Source organism: Pelodiscus sinensis, chromosome 16 (genome assembly GCF_052426305.1).
Source record: "Pelodiscus sinensis isolate ZL-2025 chromosome 16, ASM5242630v1, whole genome shotgun sequence".
Lineage (NCBI taxonomy): Eukaryota > Metazoa > Chordata > Testudines > Trionychidae > Pelodiscus > Pelodiscus sinensis.
Genome location: NC_143067.1, coordinates 15,733,719 through 15,752,571, shown reverse-complemented (window position 1 = coordinate 15,752,571; position 18,853 = coordinate 15,733,719). Strand labels below are relative to the sequence as shown.

General features: G+C 42.2%; 1 protein-coding gene across 1 annotated transcript in view; it reads right to left on the bottom strand.

Moving 5' to 3' along the window:
* Positions 1 to 18,853, bottom strand: part of FSTL4 (follistatin like 4) — a 570,524-nt gene that overhangs the window by 207,159 nt on the left and 344,512 nt on the right. The window contains exon 6 of the mRNA XM_089769489.1: positions 9,854 to 9,974. Within this exon, the coding sequence (XP_089625615.1) occupies positions 9,854 to 9,974 (121 nt within the window). The remainder of the gene's footprint in view (positions 1 to 9,853; positions 9,975 to 18,853) is intronic.

Here is an 18,853-nt window from a genome sequence, read left to right as displayed (position 1 = left end):
TTATTTTATGCTTCCAAAATGTTGCTGCAGTGACTAGAAATTACTCAGCTAGTAAATGGTGCACAGTGTCACAATCGCATCTGCTCTAATCTCACTGACAGAGACCAGAAACTTCAGGATCTCTACCACGCATTTATAAACCTCTATTACTCACCCTGAGAAATAAAAAAACAAATTGAAAGAGCCAGACGAATACCTAGAAACCATCTACTTCAAGACAGACCCAAGAAAACCAACAATAGAACACCACTTGTCATCACCTAGGCTGTGTCCAGACTCAGGGGTTTTTTCGAAAAAAGTAGCCTTTTTTCGAAAAAACCTCACCTGCGTCTAGACTGCAGCCGCGTTCTTTCAAAATTAAATCGAAAGAACGCGGCTTTTCTTTCGATGGCGGTAAACCTCAATTTACGAGGAAGAACGCCTTCTTTCGAAAGTTCCTCTTTCGAAAGAGGAACTTTCGAAAGAAGGCGTTCTTGAATGTATATAGGGCTTCTTCGAAAGAGAGCATCCAGACTCACTGGATGCTTTCTTTCGAAAAAGCAAGCCGCTTTTTCGAAAGTTCAACGTGCAGTCTAGACGCTCTCTTTCGAAAGAGGCTCTTTCGAAAGTATCTTACTTTCCCCAACTTAAACCTGTCCAATGTATTGTCAATAAACTACAACTTATACTGGAACAGGCTACTACCCTCCGAGAGGCTCTGGGAGACAGACGCATAGTCTCCTATAGACAACCACGAGTAACGGTAGTTCGGACTAGGAAGCCTAGTCCGAACTACCTAGTCCATGCCGCGTGTAGCCGCGCGGCACGGTGCCCGCACTAGCGGACATTTAAAAATGGCGGCGCCCGGCTTTATGCAAATGAAGCCCGGGAAATTCAAATCCCGGGCTTCATTTGCAACTCCGGTTGCCTACATTACCACGCTAGTTCGAACTAGGGTGGTAGTGTAGACATACCCTCTCTGAATAACACAACTGCACATTTCATTTTTTTGAGTCAAACAGAGCTCAAAGGTAGTTGCTTCCGTCAATTTGAGGGAAACTTTATTTCTTCCCCTGGGTGCCAAGCATCATCTTCTACCACTGCCTCAATCTGATCTTGGAAGCTGGAACTCCCTTGCTTGCTACTGCATGTTTGAAGTTAAGATCCAGCACAGCTCACAGGAGAAACAAATCAATGTTGGTAAGCTAATGAGTTATTTCCCACTTTGTACTGATATCTGCAGCCCGATGGAAGAAGACCACGTAGCAAGGAGATAACAGCCAAAAGGCCAGATGGTGGAACGTAAACTGTCAATATTTTATGACTATAAAGATTTGATCCTACAGATAATGGCTATAATATTATGGTTTAAGAGGCACACACCTAAAGTAAAAGGTCTTATCTCACAATACAGTTGTCCAATGTAATTAAACAGACTGAACCAATTTTACCAAAATAATAAGTATCCAACAACAACAACAAAAAAATCTGCAACATCCTACTAACTGGAGCACAGATGGGCATAAAACTTAATCTAAAAGTGTAATTTAGAATTACTATTTTCTATTAGATAGTCATGTGTCTTCAGTCACAGATATAATATTTATTAATGTAGGGACATATAGATATGTGCCATATGGATTATATGTATAACTTTTCTTTAGAAATGTGAGTCTCAGTGAACTGGTAGGAAGAATAGTACAGGGGAAAAAATCTAAAGGGAAAAATGACTTCAGGAGAGCCTGCAGTTTTTCAAAATGACCATATTAAAGACACAATCATAAACTATTTCAGGACAAAGAAAGGATATGAAGAATAGTAAGATATTGATATGGATGTATGGAGCTCTTTAATGATCTGGAAATAAAAAAAATCATGGGCGGGGGAGGGAGGGACATGGACAAAGTGATAAGAATGAATAGAAGGAGAAGAGGAGAAGCATGTAGGGGAAACATCAGAAAGGCTAAGGCATAGAGTTAGAGTTAGACTAAATAAAGGACATAAGAGATTGAATACATTAGAAGCAGAAAGATGTCAGAAAGTATAGGCCCACTGCTGAGCAGGAAAGAAAAGGTTAACATGGATGATATCAAGAAGTCTGAAGTATGTAATGCCTATTTTACTTCATTCTTCATTCTTCACTAGAAAGGTAAATTGTGACTAGATATTAACACAAACAACAAGGGGAAATGAACACAAACCAAAACAGGGAAACAGGTTAAAGAATGTTTAGATTAGTTAGCTGGATTCAAAGAGGCAGTGCCTGTTGAAACTCAGACCAGAATACCTAAGGAACCTAGCTCAAGCAATCATAGCAATTATTCTCCAGAACTCATGGGGGTTGGGTCAGGTCCTAGAGGACTGGAGGAAGGCAAACAAAGTACCTGTCTTTAAAAAGAGGAACAAAGATGACCCATTAAATTATAAAACATGCAGTGTAACATCAATAGATAAAAAGATATGGAAATTATTTATACAACAGTTTGTAAGCACCTAGAGGATAATAAACTTATAAAGAAATAGATGTCAAGGTCAAATCATGACAGACCAACATAATTTCCTTTGTTGACAGAGCTAGTGGCCTAGTAGATAAGTGGGAAGCAGTGGTCTTGATATAAATTTATTTTAGTATGACTTTGTCACACCACATGACATTCTCATAAGCGAAGTAGGCAAATGTCCTCTAGATTAAATTACTCCTAGGCAGATGAATAATGGGTTGAAAAAACACACTCAGAGTAGTTATCAATGGTCCATTGTCAACGGGGAGGATGCATCTAACATTAATGATTTTGATAATGGGGTAGAGAGCGTGCTTATAAAATGTGCAGATGACATCAAATGAGAAGGGTTGCAAGCACTTTGGAGGACAGGCTTAGAATTTAAAAGGACTGATAAAGTGGAGAACTGAACTGAAATTAACAAAATGAAATTTCCTAAATACAAGTGCAAGGTCCTAGAGGAAGAGGGAAAAAACATCAAATGCACAACTACAAAATGGGGATTAACTGGCTAGGCAGTACTATTGAAGGCTGTGTCTAGACTGGCCAGTTTTTCCGGAAAATCAGCCTCTTTTCCAGAAAAACTTGCCAGCTGTCTACACTGGCCGCTTGAATTTCCGCAAAAGCACTGACTTTCTACTGTAAGAAATCAGTGCTTCTTGCGGAAATAATATTCTGCTCCCGTTCAGGCAAAAGTCCCTTTTGAGCAAAGCTTTTGCGCAAAAAGGCCAGTGTAGAGAGCTCAGATTTGTTTTCCGCAAAAAAGCCCCAATTGCGAAAATGGCGATTGAGGCTTTTTTGCAGAAAAGCGCGTCTAGATTGGCACGGATGCTTTTCTGCAAAAAGTGCTTTTGTGGAAAAGCATCCGTGCCAATCTAGACGCTCTGTTCCGAAAATGCTTTTAACGGAAAACTTTTCCATTAAAAGCATTTCCGGAAAATCAAGCCAATCTAGACGCAGCCTTGCAGAAAAGGCTCTAGGGATTATGGTGGATCACAAATTGAATACGAGTCAATGTGATGTAGTTGCAAAAAAGACTGATATTCTGGGGTGTTTTGAATGGAGACTTAAATGCAATACATGGGAGGACTGTTCCTTTCTACTCAGCACTGTGTCCAATTTTGACCACCACACTGTAAGGGAAATGTGGACAAATTGGAGTCTAGAAGATAGCAACAAAAGTGATAAATGGTTTAGAAAATCTAACCTATGAAAAAAAGGTGACTGAAAGGGGACCTGATAATAGCAAATACATTAAGGGTTGTTATAAAGAGAACAACAATAAGTTGTTCTCTGTGTCCACTGAATATAGGATAAAAAGTACAACCATTGTGCTTGAGTGTGTAATTCAAAAGTAGCTAATGTTTTCCTTTGGCCTTGTCTATACTTACCTGGAAGGTCGAATTAAGATTTGCAACTCCAGCTATGTTAATTGCGTAGCAGGAGTCACCCCACCTTAATTCGATGTTCGGTGCCATCTCCAGAGCAGGAGGTTGACAGGAGCAAATACTTCCGTTAACTTACCTTACTCCTCACGAATCATGGAGTACCAGCATCGATGGGGGCGTCCTCAGTGTTTGATTTAGCAGGTCGTTACAAGGGATGTTAATGGGTACCCTTAAAGGGTTACCCAGTAAGTGGGTCAGAAGCCACGGCGGTGGTAAAACTGCTTTTAATCAATTAAATGGGATTTTACATCCCTAGTCTTTACTAGATCCACTAAATCAAACTCTGGAAGATAAACCAGCACAGCATCAATCTTCCTGGTAGTGAAGATGGGACCTCAAATATTTTATACGTAATTTACACTTTTAAAGAGGACTTTACACACAAACATTACCTATAGAATCCTCACAATATGCCTCGGAGGGAAGAAGGGAAGTATGATTATCTTTGTTTTACAGATCATGACACTCAGCCCAGAGGATTTAGTGACTTGCCCAAGGCCATACAGGGAGTCTATAGCAGACCTGAAAGTAGAACTCTGGAGTTTCTGCCTCACAGCTCATTAAGTTTCTCAGTCTTCCTTGTGCGTTTTGAATATATGTTAGGGATGTTTGAAGAATTAGAATATTAGGGCTAATTTAGAATCAGAAAGGACGGGGGGGGGGAAACCTTTTGTACCTAATTTTCATAACAAAACAAGAGAATTAGAAAGTCAGAGTGAGAAACATCTTTCCATATATTGACAGGGGAGAGTTTCTATTTGTTTTCACCTTTTTTTCCTGCACCAGGCCAATAGTTTGTAGTTTATACTGCTAGCTACTATCATTGGTCTGATTCTGTCTGCAATTTATTCTTCATTCATTCTCTGCCATAATTTGTTCTTCACAAACTACATTTTGTGCATTTAATGTAGATGTATTTAGAGATACATACATCTCTCTCTAAAGCACTGTTTACAAAGGAATCTGTTTAAATATATTTAACAAGAATAATTGATGCACTGATTGAAAAATAAATATTTCTCCTTTGAAAAATAAATATTTCTCCTTTCTTTTGAAGAGCATTCACATTCTTTTTTTTCCTATATAAGAACATCAAGTATCTCAAAATACCACTCTTCAGCTACTAGAAAAAATATGACTGAGCAGGATTTCCCACTGTCTCCACTTTGACAATGTCCAATGACAAGCATAGGGCACAGAAAGCAACCTTGAGAGCCATAAGTGCTTTGAGATTTGGAAATTATCTTGTCATATTTCCTGACCTGATCTAGTAAGATATTCATACTGGATTGAGCAACTTCAATCAAAAGCTCTCTAAACCCAGTGTGACATACCAGCAATAGTGGAACTGTTTTAGAGCAGTCAATGCAGTCTCTAAAGGGTTGTTTTTATACTTCGCTATAATCTAATGAAATGCAAAGCCAAGCTGAGAGAAATTAATGTCAGTGTGAAAAAATCCTAATGAGCAATGAGCTATAATTTAACAGCATTTCAATCTCATTGTTAATAGCCCCTTATTAACTAAAGCAATATTGACAAGATAAAGCAATTTTGATTGAATACATGTTTTCCTTGTCTTGGACATATTTGTATTACTAATTGACCTGTCCACAATGATAATATGGAGCTAGAGTTTTCCAGGAAGAATTTTGCATCAGCTAAACGATTACTTTCTCATTAGGGAGTGACATAAAGGTAAGGCCAGCAATGACAGGCCTAATTTTAGTGACCTCCAGTGTAACACAACTCCAGAAGATATAACCAAAAAAAAAATCACTCTTATGGGCACGTTCAACATCTTACTTAGCTGGGCAACGTGCTTGTCAAATTATCAAACTGTTTTCATGCTTATTAGCTGTTTTCTCTGGTCTAGTTTTTACAATAGCTATGCCTATTACTACTTGTTAGTCATTTACTGAGTTTTATGCAGCTACATAGAAAGTAAGAAGCAAACATGTGAAACAGCCTTGCCAATACTCTGCACATTTCCTGGGGTATGGATGTCTTGAGATAATCAATTTACAAGTGAGATTCTTTAGTTGTTGAACCTTATCAGATATCCAGGCTCAAGGTACATAGTATAAAGATTGGAAGATGCCCACAATTTGCTTTTCTTGCAAGGCTCATCAGGAAAATATTCATACAGCTTGACATGTTATTTATGTAGGATCAGGAAGAATTTAAATATTAAGCATTTTTTTCACCATTGCTAATAGCTATTTAGAGCAATTTACATGAATGCAAACAAACCAGAGGGACTGTATTCACAGGATTAATTAAACTGACGAAGTATCTTTCAGAGAAGCAGAATAAAATGATTCATTTAGAGACAAAGTGAGATAGCCATTATTTTACCCATAATCCAAAAGTGAGAGTTAAACTATTTATATACAAGTGTTCCGTTATTTAAAACTTCTGTTAAATTAGCACCTACTAGATAACAGAAACCAGAACCAATCCACTTCTCAGGAAAGATAAGTTATACAATTACTCTGGTGCATTCATTTACAACTGATCTGCATATCGTAAAGTTAAAAATGCTTTTTTTCTGGACAGCAATGAGGGGAGAAGAGGAGAGAAGGAAACTGTCAAGCAAGCATGAGAGAAACTTTGTAGCTCTTCTGGAAAAGCCATGGGAGTTTTTAAAATGAACTATGATTTTAAAAGCAGCAAAAGAACGACACATTTGAGAGTTCAGCGCTTCAAAATCATCAAGGTCACCTTTGTACCGCCCTTGGACTAGAGTACTGCAAAGGTATATATGGTGCATTGGGACAAATTTAACGTAACAATTTGGGGGAAGAGTAAATTTGATTCACACTTTATGATGTCATTGAATTCTGATAATTAGATTTCACAGTCTGTTGAACCTCTATCTTTGCAAACCTGTTGCTCAGATTCAAAAATGATTGATTTAACTCATGTGGTTCTAAGCAAGGATATGCCAATGCACTAGTTCAGGTCTACGAAAAATATGGAGGAAGTTGTACCTTTAAAAGCAGCTTGAATTGTTGATTTTCGTGCTCCTAATGAAGGGATTAACACAAAGTTCAGGCATGCTATGATTACAAAACCCACACTATGCACCCAAGACAACTAATTATGTAAAGAGCAAGCAGTTTTGAAATGCATTCTACAAAATCATATTAATAAAATACATTTTCCATGAAAAACTGTACTTTGGCCATGAATTTCACTTTACTTACAAAGGCTGTGAAGTTTCTACAGGTACAAAAACCATCCCACTTTCTGATTCAGGATGCTGACAAACCATTAAACTCTTCTAATAAAAGCAAATTATTTTGGGAATTTCCAGAATGGAGATTAAAGTAATAAAATGGGCTAATTTTGAAGTTTGGCTGGAGAACAATTTTTTCTTCAATACTTTATAGGTTCTTTTGAATTCTTTTTCTTTAAGATATTTTTGAAGGATTATCAATTATAGACTCTTTTTAGGTAATATCTCACGCTTGTCTGATTTTCATTAGCTATTTAAAATTTACAGAACCTCAAATCCATTCAAAGCAGTATTAGAATTTAGTTTAGGGTTCCTATGACTTTGAAAACCCGTTGATCCAGATATGCTCCTAAGTAACTACATGTCTCATCTTTATAGCTGGGTTAATAGTCTTCTTAATGAATAAGGTTTTATGTTTTATTGCATATCTATTATTTTCAGCATGTTGTAATGAATTAAATGCATATGTGGTTAAAAACAGGTCCAAGGTGCCAGCTTTGTCTAATTTTAGAGCACTTTAAAAGTTATTATCCCAAACCTTTTTTAATTAAAACTTCAAATGAACATAACAGAAGCCACTCACTGTAGACAAGATGAAAATCTGTAGAAGCAGCAATTCTGATTTTATTCCTTATTACTCTAGATGGACAAATAATATTGAAAATTAGCGTGTTGCTTCAGGAAAGGTTGTGTGAGTCAGAGCCCACTTCTGCCATTCTTACTTACTAGCCAATTAACCCATCATAAGATGGGATTTTCAGGTCTCTCCTCCACATCGGTCTTCTCTTCTGAGCCTCCGGTCTCTCGCTCCGTCTCTCTCTCTCTTTCTCTCTCTCCTCCTCCTCCTACTGCCTCCCCCTCTCTTTCTCTCAGCTCTCCTCCACCTCCTGCCTCTCTCTCTGTCTCTCTCTTTCTCTTCTCCTCCCCCGCCACCTCTCACTTGGGGGACCGCAGAGACCAAATGGCCGTTTGGGCACCATGCTGCATGGGGGGTGTGGAGCCCAAACAGTCATTTGCGCCACTTGCTCCCACGCGGTGGTCTGGCTGAGCAATGCAGAAGTCAGCTGTGCGCCACGGCGGGAGGCGAAGGGGGGCGGGGAGGTGACATTCACGGCCTGGGGGCAGGGCCTGGAGCCGCTGCCACACTGCACGTAACTGCCCTGTCCCCCTTCGCCTCCCATCGTGGTGCTCAGCTGACTTCTGAGCCGTTCATCTGGGCCTCCGTGGGGGAGCAAGAGGCGCAAGCGGCCGTTTGGGCCCCGCACTCTCCATACAGCACGGGCCACCCAGAAGGAACAGCCAGCATTTCAGGCAACAGCGCTGCCCAGAGGGAACGGCCAGCATTTCAGGCAACAGCACCCCCCAGAGGGTACAGCCAGCATTTCAGTGTTACAGACTCACAGACACTGGGTTACCATATATATAATGAGGAGCATAGAACTTTATTCCATGAGTAGTTATTGGGACTACTCCTGGATCAAGGTACTATATTAAATGTGAGTAAAAGAAGCAATATTGTGCTTTTACTGTGCAGTTATGTAGAGGAATAAAGATGCAGGAGAACGCACTGAAATATTTTTTATCTTATAAATGTTAAGACGAGAAGGTCAGAATCCTGTTGGAAATGCCAATGGTTTCAGCAGCCTTACCTACATGCTTAAAGTTCATAAGAACATAAGAACATAAGAATGGCCGTACTGGGTCAGACCAAAGGTCCTTCTAGCCCAGTATCCTGTCTGCCGACAGTGGCCAGCACCAGGTGTCCCAGAGAGGGTGGACCGAAGACAATGATCAAGCGATTTGTCTCCTGCCATCTCTCCCCAGCCTCTGACAAAGTTCTGCATATACTGATGTATCTTACTTCACTAATACCTGTAAAGCCTTTAACATATCCAAAGCTTTTTATCATAGCAAGCACACAAGTATTATTTTTGGTAAAAATCAGAATAGTGAGATTTGAAGTACCAATGCATGGTTCATAGCAGATATTGTTAATTACTCAAATGAGAATTCTTAAAACAAAAACAAAACAAACCTTACCAACCCAGGCAAATAAATGATAACTCAAAGCCTTAGAGCTATGCACTGCTTAAATATCTTGCTGAATCAGAGCCAGTAAGCATGTTGCAAATGGTTAAACAGGTACAGAGATTTGCCCCGAATTCATACAGCAATTCATTGGCAAAGATGGTAATAAATGCCTTTAATCCAGACAGAAGATGCCTGGGAAAACCATATTTTTCTCACTCCTAAAATAACAGCTATCATCATGCTGTGTTAAACCAGTTTTCATGAAAAAAGTTCTTGGGAAACAAGTACAGTTCCTTGTGGTTCCCTAGAAACTATATACACGTTCTATTTACATTTCCAGCAATCCAACAATATCTTTCTAATGCTGTTAAAGAGAAGTACAATCAAAGCCACAATAAAGTAATCCATTCCCTGTATTCCTTTATCAAATCCATGAAGTTATTTATTGATAAACACACCTCACCTTAAGGAAACAACCCCCCACCATTTCAAAACGCTGACATATGCATACCACAGAAAGTTCCAAATGAAAACAGCTATTGCCTACACACATTGGCGGAAACACAACATTGTCCTAAAGAATATTCATCTAACAAGTGGGCCAAAAGCCACATTTTGTCATTAAAAAGGAGGAGGAAAAAACCACTGTGACTTACGGAATGCAGTATAGAGTTCTTGCAGAGTTAAATAACCATCATTGTTGTAATCATCAAATCGGAGAAGATCTTCCAGAGTACAATCCAAGAAATCATCTTCTAGAGCTTCTTTCTTCATTAGCTGTGGGGACAGAAAGCTAAACTAAGTTGTGACACATTGTCATCTTGAAAGAAAACTTTCCATTTCAACAAGGAAAAATGGCATGCTTCAAAACCTGAGAATGGTGTAAATTTCATATTAAGGGATCCTAAAAGATTTAGGGCATGTCACAACCAATAGTAAAAGGTTTTATAGCCATATAACTAGGGAAAAAAAACAAAAAAAGAAGTAGGACCGCTAATTACTAAGGATGGAGTGGAGGTTAAGGATAATCTAGGAATGGCCCAATATTTGAACAAATACTTTGCTTCAGTCTTTAATGAGGCTAATGAAGAGCTTAAGGTATGTCTACACTACCCCGCTAGTTTGAACTAGCGGGGGTAATGTAGTCATCCACAGTTGCAAATGAAGCCCGGGATTTGAATTTCCCGGGCTTCATTTGCATGAAGCCGTACGGCGCCATTTTTAAATGCCGGCTAGTTCGAACCCCGTGCCGCGCGGCTACACGTGGCACGGAGTAGCTAGTTCAGATTAGGCTTCCTAATTCCTAATTCAAATCCCGGGCTTCATTTGCAACTGCGGATGACTACATTACCCCCGCTAGTTCGAACTAGCAGGGTAGTGTAGACATACCCTTAGGGATAATGGTAAGTTAACAAATGGGACTAAAGATAAGGAGGTAGATATTACCATATCCGAGGTAAAAGCCAAACTTGAACAGCTTAATGGGAGTAAATCGGGGGGCCCAGATAATCTTCATCCAAGAATATTAAAGGAACTGGCACATGAACTTGCAAGTCCATTAGCAAAAATTTTTAATAAATCTCTAAACTCAGGGGTTGTACCATTTGACTAGAGAATTGCTAATATAGTTCCAATTTTTAAGAAAGGGAAAAAAAGCGACCCGGGTAACTATAGGCCTGTTAGTTTGACATCTGTAGTATGTAAGATACTGGAAAAAATTTTGAAGGAGAAAGTAGTTAGAGACATTAAGGCTAATGGCAATTGGGACAAATTACAACATGGTTTTACAAAAGGTAGATCGTGCCAAACCAACCTGATCTCCTTTTTTGAGAAAGTAACAGATTTTTTAGATAAAGGAAATGCAGTGGATCTAATCTACCTCGACTTTAGTAAGGCATTTGATACAGTACCAGATGGGGAATTATTGGTTAAATTGGAAAAGATAGGGATTAATATGAAAGTTGAGAGGTGGATAAGCAACTGGTTAAAGGGGAGACTACAGCCGGTCATATTGAAAGGTGAATTGTCAGGTTGGAGGAAGGTTACTAGCAGAGTTCCTCAGGGATCAGTTTTGGGGCCAATTTTATTTAATCTTTTTATTGCTGATCTTGGCACCAAAAGTGGAAGTGTTCTAATAAAATTTGCAGATGACACAAAGTTGGGAGCTATTTCCAATTCAGAAAAGGATCGGGATATCATACAGGAAGATCTGAATGATCTTGTAAATTGGAGTGATAGCAATAGGATGAAATTTAATAGTGAGAAGTGTAAGGTTATGCATTTAGGGATTAATAACAAGCATTTTAGTTATAAGCTGGGGACACATCAGTTGGAAGTAACGGAGGAGGAGAAGGACCTCGGAGTCCTGGTTGATTATAGAATGACTATGAGCCACCATTGTGACATGGCCGTGAAAAAGGCTAATACGATCTTGGGATGTATTAGGCGAGGTATTTCCAGTAGGGATAAGGAGGTGTTAGTGCCATTATACAAGGCATTGGTGAGACCCCATTTGGAATACTGTGTGCAGTTCTGGTCTCCCATGTATAAGAAGGATGAATTCAAACTGGAACAGGTACAAAGAAGGGCCACTAGGATGATCCGAGGCATGGAAAACCTGTCTTATGAAAGGGAGACTCAAGGAGCTTGGCTTGTTTACTTTAACCAAAAGAAGGCTGAGGGGGGACATGATTGCATTTTTTAAATATATTAGAGGGATAAATACCAGGGAGGGAGAGGAATTATTTAAGTTTAATACCAATGTGGACACAAGAACAAATGGATATAAGCTGGCTAGAAGGAAGTTTAGACTTGAGATTAGACAAAGGTTTCTAACCATTAGAGGAGTGAGGTTCTGGAACGGCCTTCCAAGGGAAGTAGTGGGGGCAAAAGATCTATCTGGTTTCAAGATTAAACTAGATGGGTTTATGAAGGGGATGGTTTGATGAGATAACATGATCTTGGTAGATAATTGTCCATTCATTATCAGTGGGGAATAGGTCAATAGAGGGATGATAGGAGTTACTATAGAGAACTTTCTGGGTGTCTGGCTGATGAGTCTTGCCCACATGCTCAGGGTTTAGCTGATCGCCATATTTGGGGTCGGGAAGGAATTTTCCTCCTGGGTAGATTGGCAGAGGCCCTGGAGGTTTTTCGCCTTCCTCTGTAGCATGGGGTACAGATCACAGCTGGAGGATTCTCTGCATCTTGGGGTCTTCAAAGTATTTGAAGGCTTCAATATCTGAGATATAGGTGAGAGGATTTTTCTAGGAGGGGTGGGTGAGATTTTGTGGCCTGAACTGTGCAGGGGGTCAGACTAGATGATCATAATGGTCCCTTCTGACCTTAAAGTCTATAACTTGACTTGTTTTAAAAACCATTAACTTGAAATCAATGCAGATATGTTTATGTTGCTGCTTTTCATCTTTACTGTCCTATCCAATTTTTTTAACCATCTTTTGCAATTCATGAGGCAACTGGTTGCGAATTGATTGTTGAAAGGTCTAGGATATCAGTCGTTCCTTGATATCCTAGATATGGACATAGCTTTAACAGTCAACCCCTTAATTCAAAGATTCATAATCAACATTAACCATAATACAAATAACTGAAAGATCCTATTTATAAGAGAATATAAAGAAAACTGCTGAAATATCAAATATTCAGGGCAGGAAATCTTTAAGACTCTCTTTTATTTACAATTCTAGTCTTGGCCTTATTGTATTAAAGGCAATTTGAAGTAATAATGCTAAAAAAATGACCCTTCACCTAGCAAGTAAAATTGCTCAATAAAAGTGAGATCAACCATAACTTCCAAGCTCAGTCTTCTAGAGACAGAATTTTCCCTTTGTCTACTTTTGTATTGAAAATGTATTAACTTTTCACAAGACAGACAAGTTTTTACTAGCTCCTTTGATTTCATGTCAGAAGAAAAACAACCCATGTTAGCTGCAATATATTGAATAGATTTATGAAAATTACTTTAAAATACATTAGAGTTTTAAATGGAAATAGCACTCCAGTTACCACAGTTGTTAATAGCTTTGTACACCCACAACTCTGAAGTTTCTCTGATATTTTGCAGTAATGGGCTGACAAGGAAATTTCAGTACGGTCACTCCACTGACTACCACTGGAGTCAGATTAGGCCCTAAAAGCAGAAAATAGGACAACACTTCTTCACTTTTTATTTCCAGTGATCTTTTGTCACTGAACATGAATTGTTTTATTTGAATTTAAATAAACAAACCAGGACAGCTACTCTTTCTCCTCTTAGGGCTAGTTTCTGTCTAGCCCTTCCATGAGTGCATGTTGGGAATGGGATGGAATTAGAAGCTTTCCCTTTTGCAAATAAGAGATTTCTAGAACTAAAATGCACAGGGAATGCTCCTCAGAAATGCATGATGATCCAAACTGGGTGGAGATGAGAAAAGAGTAAATGGAGGTGATAATGACCAGCAGAGTTGGAGACTCTAGGGGTACATACAGACTGCAGAGTTTTTCTGGGCTACCAGAGGTAGCCCGGAAAAACTCTGCTGCATCCAAAGAACGCGTCTGCTCTTCTGAAATTTTTTTCGGAAGAGCAGATGCAATATTTCAGCACCTCTGTAAACCTCATTTATGAGGAAGAAGGGATGTTCTGAAAAAGGTTTTTTTCCCCCCAACATTTGGCCCAGTGTAGATGGACCAAATGTCAGAAAAAAGAAGCGGAAAAGGCTATGCAAATTGCGATTCACAATTTGCGTATCTTTTTCTGGAAGATCTGTACAGTCTAGACACAGCTGGAGTTTTACGCTGCACTCAGGTGGGCCAACAGACATGCCAGGCCCTTGGGCAAAGTGGGGGTGGGCCAGGTTCATGCTTCTATAAGGGGCAGGATACTGGATGAAAGGTGTGGGGAGGGAGGCAGCCAGCCCTCAGTGCTACCTGGAATGCACCGTCTGGCACTCTGGCAGCAATTTAAAGGGCCTGTGAATCACTGGACCTGGGGGCAGTTGTGGTGTCTCCTCCATCAGCGGGCCTGACTGCACTCCTCAAAGAGGCTACATCCCTTCCACATTGCAGGGCCCAAGACATTCTGCCTCCACTGCTCCCCTGGGGACAGTGCGGCTGGCCATAGTCCCCAAAGGAGGGCTATGTCTAAATGCTACAATGTAGCCCTTAACAATGGCAACCAACTTGGCCGCTAAGATTGTCAGCAGTGGCGTGAAAGTTAAAAATAATTTTAGAAGAATTCTTATAAAGCAAAGGGTCCTTTTCACCACAAGGCTTCCACCACCAGTTCTCCAGACCTTTTCTCTCTTGCTGGCCATTTGTAAACCACAGTGGTGAAGATAATTGTGGGGAAGAGGATGCCTAAGCTCTGCTTGTAATTGATAGGGGAGGACCAAAGATTAATATGGGTCCTGGACTACATTGAAAAAGATTTACTGGAATAATTCTGTCAGGTAAGTCAGGTCTACACTACGGGAGAAAGTTGAAGTAAGATATACAACTCTAGCTGTGCGAATAGCTTCCCTTATGCCTCACAACCCAGTGGGGTATTGGAATCAACAAGGGCACAATCAGCAGTTGATTTAGTGGGTCCTTATTAGACCTGCTAACTTGAACCCCAGGAGATCGATCTCTACAGTGTCGATTTCCCAGTAAGTGGAGAAGCCCATAGGGGTGTTATTTTATTAACAGACATAGTGGTGCTGGTAAAAGTCCTAGTGTATATGCATTATTATAGTATAAGGCAATTATACCAGTATAACTTATTTCACTTTGCTGAAAAACAAATGAGCTATAAAGGTATAAAAGCTACTTATATCAGTATATGATTATATCTACACAGCAAATGAAATGTTTGACTGCAACTTGGGTAGGCATACCTATCCTAGGGGTATGGGCAAAAGGGCCTCTGCAGACTGGATCAACCCCACCAAACAAGTTGATCCGGCCTGCAGAGGCCATGCTGCTTCCTCTGCCCCCAGGCCAAATCAGGGCCTGGTGGTGAAGTACACAAAGTCTCCTTCCGCCCTGCAAGGAGTGCACAGCGCTTAGAAGCATTGCACTTCTGGCAGGGTGGGAGGAGACTTTGCGCGCTTCCCCTGAGCCCTGATTGGCCGGGGGATGGGAAGGAGTGTGCAAAATTTCCTTCCGCCCTGCAAGAGGTACGGCGCTTCTAAGCACCACATGCTCCTTGCAGGATGAGTGTAGGTGGGAGGAGACTTTGTGCACTCGCCCCATCCCCAGGCCAATCAGGACTTGGGGGCGGGGAGAGTGCGTGAAGTCTCCTCCCATCCTGAAAGGGGCTCAGCAGTTAAAGTCAACCGCCAGCTGCTGCTCAGCTAGTGACTGATTCTAAGCACTGAAGTCCCTTGCAGGGCAGGGACAGGAAATGAGGGACTTCACATGCTCCCCCTCACCAGGCCCTGATTGACCTGGGGGCAGCACACAAAGTCTTCCCCACTTCCAGGGACATAGGCGCCTAGAGGGAACTGCAAGCTGGTAAGGGTCTGTGGGTGGGGAAGCACAGAAGTGTCCTGTCCCCCCCCCCTTCTGCCTGAGGCTCCGCCCCCTCCAGAGTGGTCAGGGACACTTCAACAATGTCTGAAGTGGCACCTCTGGTCAAAATGTATTGCCCACCCCTGATTTAGACAGTATGGCTAAAAATAGACACGAAGACATAGCAACACAAGGCTCAGCATGAGCTGTATATGCCCACCCTGAACTTTGTAGTGTTAGCCTGTGCTAAAGTTCTGTGCCAGTGTGTCATCTTTACTACTGTTATTTTTGGTCATGCTAGCTAAAGTACAGTAATTCCTACCTGAGTTTCTCACTGTCCCATAAAGTTTGTTTACAGCCACCAGTCCTGGGTCTCAGTGTTCTGTGCTGTTATTTAGGTCAAATTTACCCCTACTAAGAGCCCAGTAAGCAGTAGAAGCGTTGGCAATGCTGCTAGACAATATTGAGCTCCCGTGGTTCGGCAAATTCTCTGGGTTAGCATTGGTCAGGTCCCAGGAGAGCTGGACTCGAGAGATACAACCTGTGCTATCAAGTACAGGCAGTCCCCAGGTTACATACAAGATAGGGACTGTACGTTTGTTCTTAAGTTGAATCTGTATGTAAGTCAGAACTGGCATCCAGATTCAGCCGCTGCTGAAACTGACCAGCGGCTGACTACAGGAAGCCTGAGGCAGAGTTGCTCTTCCCCGGGCTTCCTGGAATCAGCTGCTGATCAATTTCAACAGGCTGAATCTGAACGCCAGTTCTTACATACAGATTCAACTTAAGAACCCCAGGCATCCCCAAGTCAGCTGCTGGTGAAACTGATCAGCGGCTGATTCTAGGAAGCCCGGGGCAGAGCAACTCTGCCTCAGGTTTCCTGTAGTCAGCGCTGGTCAGTTTCAGCAGCGGCTGACTTGAGGACGCCTGGGGAAGAGCAGCTTGGGTGCTGCTGGGTTTCTCCAGTAGCACTGCTCCTCGGTGCTACTGGACCAACCCAGCAGCACCCAAGCTGCTCTGCCCCAGGCGTCCTGATTCAGCCGCTGCTGAAACTGACCAGCAGTGGCTGAATCAGGACTCCTGGGGCAGAGAAGATGGGGTGCTGCCGGGTTGGTCCAGTAGCACCCAGAGTGGCACTACGGGACCAACTGGCAGCACCCCAGCTGCTGTACCACAGGCGTCCGGAGCAAAGCCGCGGAGCACGGGGGCAGCGGGACAGCCCAGACGCGCCGCGGCTGTCCTGCTGCCCGTGTGCTCCACGGCTTTGCTCCCCGTCTCCCCAGACCAGACGCGCCGCGGCTGTCCCGCTGCTGGCGTGTTCCGTGGCTTTGCTCTCCGTCTTCCTGGTCTGCTGGAGACCAGCAGACCAGGGAGACGGGTAGCAAAGTGGAGCAAAGCTGCGGAGCACGCCGGCAGTGGGACAGCCGCGGTGCGTCTGGGCTGTCCGCTGCCCCGCGGCTTTGCTCCGCTTTGCTCCCCGTCTCCCTGGTCTGTTGGTCTCCAGCAGACCAGGAAGACGGAGAGCAAAGCCGCGGAACACGCCGGCAGCGGGACAGCCGCGGCGTGTCTGGTCTGGGGAGACGGGGAGCAAAGCTGCGGAGCATGCGGGCAGCGGACAGCCCAGACGCGCCGCGGCTGTCCTGCTGCCGGCGTGCTCCCCGGCTTTGCTCCCCGTCTCCCTGGTCTGCTGGAAATCAGCAGACCAGGGAGACGGGGAGCAAAGCCTCTGAGGCAGCGGGACAGCCGCGGCGCGTCTGGGCTGTCCGTTGCCCGCGTGCTCCCCGGCTTTGCTCCACATCTCACTGGTCTGCTGGAAACCAGCAGACCAGGGAGACGGGCAGCAAACCCCGTTCGTAACTGCGGATCCGATGTAAGTCGGATCCGCATAACTCGGGGACTGCCTGTATAGGCAAAGCCTAAACATGTTCTTCTGCCCATAGCAATTTGACCAAAGCTGCACAGCAAATTAATGCTAGAGCTGGTTTTGAAACCTATGAGCTTCTGACTTCCACTCCTGTGCTGATTAGACGAGGGGTGCAAAATCCCATTTAATTAGTTAACCACTGGGCTGGAGTGCCCCACCCCTCACAGCTGGGCTGGAATGGCCCCTGCGTCATGGACAGGGCCTGTTCTAGCACCACGGGGGTGCTAGTTCACAGTTCATGTGGGCTCGCAAGCTGGGAATTGGCAGACTTGCGCTGGGCGTAAGTGTGTGTATGTGTCGGGGGGAGGGCTGCCAGCTCCCAGCCTGCCTGCAGCCCTTCCCCCCCCCCCACACTATTTCCACTTCTCCACCCCCTGCCCTGCAGCCTTCTGCCCACGGACCTGTTCCCGAGTAACAGTTAACCGTTACCCGGTAACCATTGCCCATTAAGATTTCCCGTTCACATCCCTAGACTAGACCATACTGCTTCTTCATTGACATAATATAGGAGGGTGCATTCTTAACTATAAACCAAACCCTAACAAAAAACTAGCTTGCTGAGTTTTGCCTTCTGTAATTTTTCTAAGAAATATGGAGCAAATGAGGATACATTATGTGATCTAATAAGTATAAATGGCTAAGCTTTTTTTTTCAACACAAGTTCTGTTTTAATGTCCTGATGGAGGAAGCATCACATAAATGGAGAATGGAATAAGATTAGAACAGACAATCAAATGTCAATATATGAAAAATCTTTTTGGAGAGGATACATCCATCACCTTTTCTTTTTGAAAAAAATCAAATTTTAGATCAACTTCTTTATATATTCATAGCTATGAGATTGAAGAAAATTTACTGTCACCTTGAATGTCTAACAAAGATCTTACACCGTGTCAACTACATAAGGATTAAAGCTACAGCAAACTGTTCTACTCACTACTAAGCTCATAAGAGGAGTAAGCTTGCTAGCCAGCCATTTGCCCAGTGTATTCATTTTCCCCATGAAACTAAAAGCATACATCATGTGTACCCAGAAGAGTGTGAACTAGAGATACTTATCTAGAAAAAAGTGATAAAATGCTAACTTTTGCAACTGAAGTGGCTTCCTAAGAGCCATTTGCTTCTAATTATTCTCATGTAAAGCATACTAGAATAGTAAATATATACAGATAATTAATTACAAACATTCTCGTTCTGAGTTTGTTTCCCTAATTTTAAAATTCTCCTGTGGTTTTAATTAGGT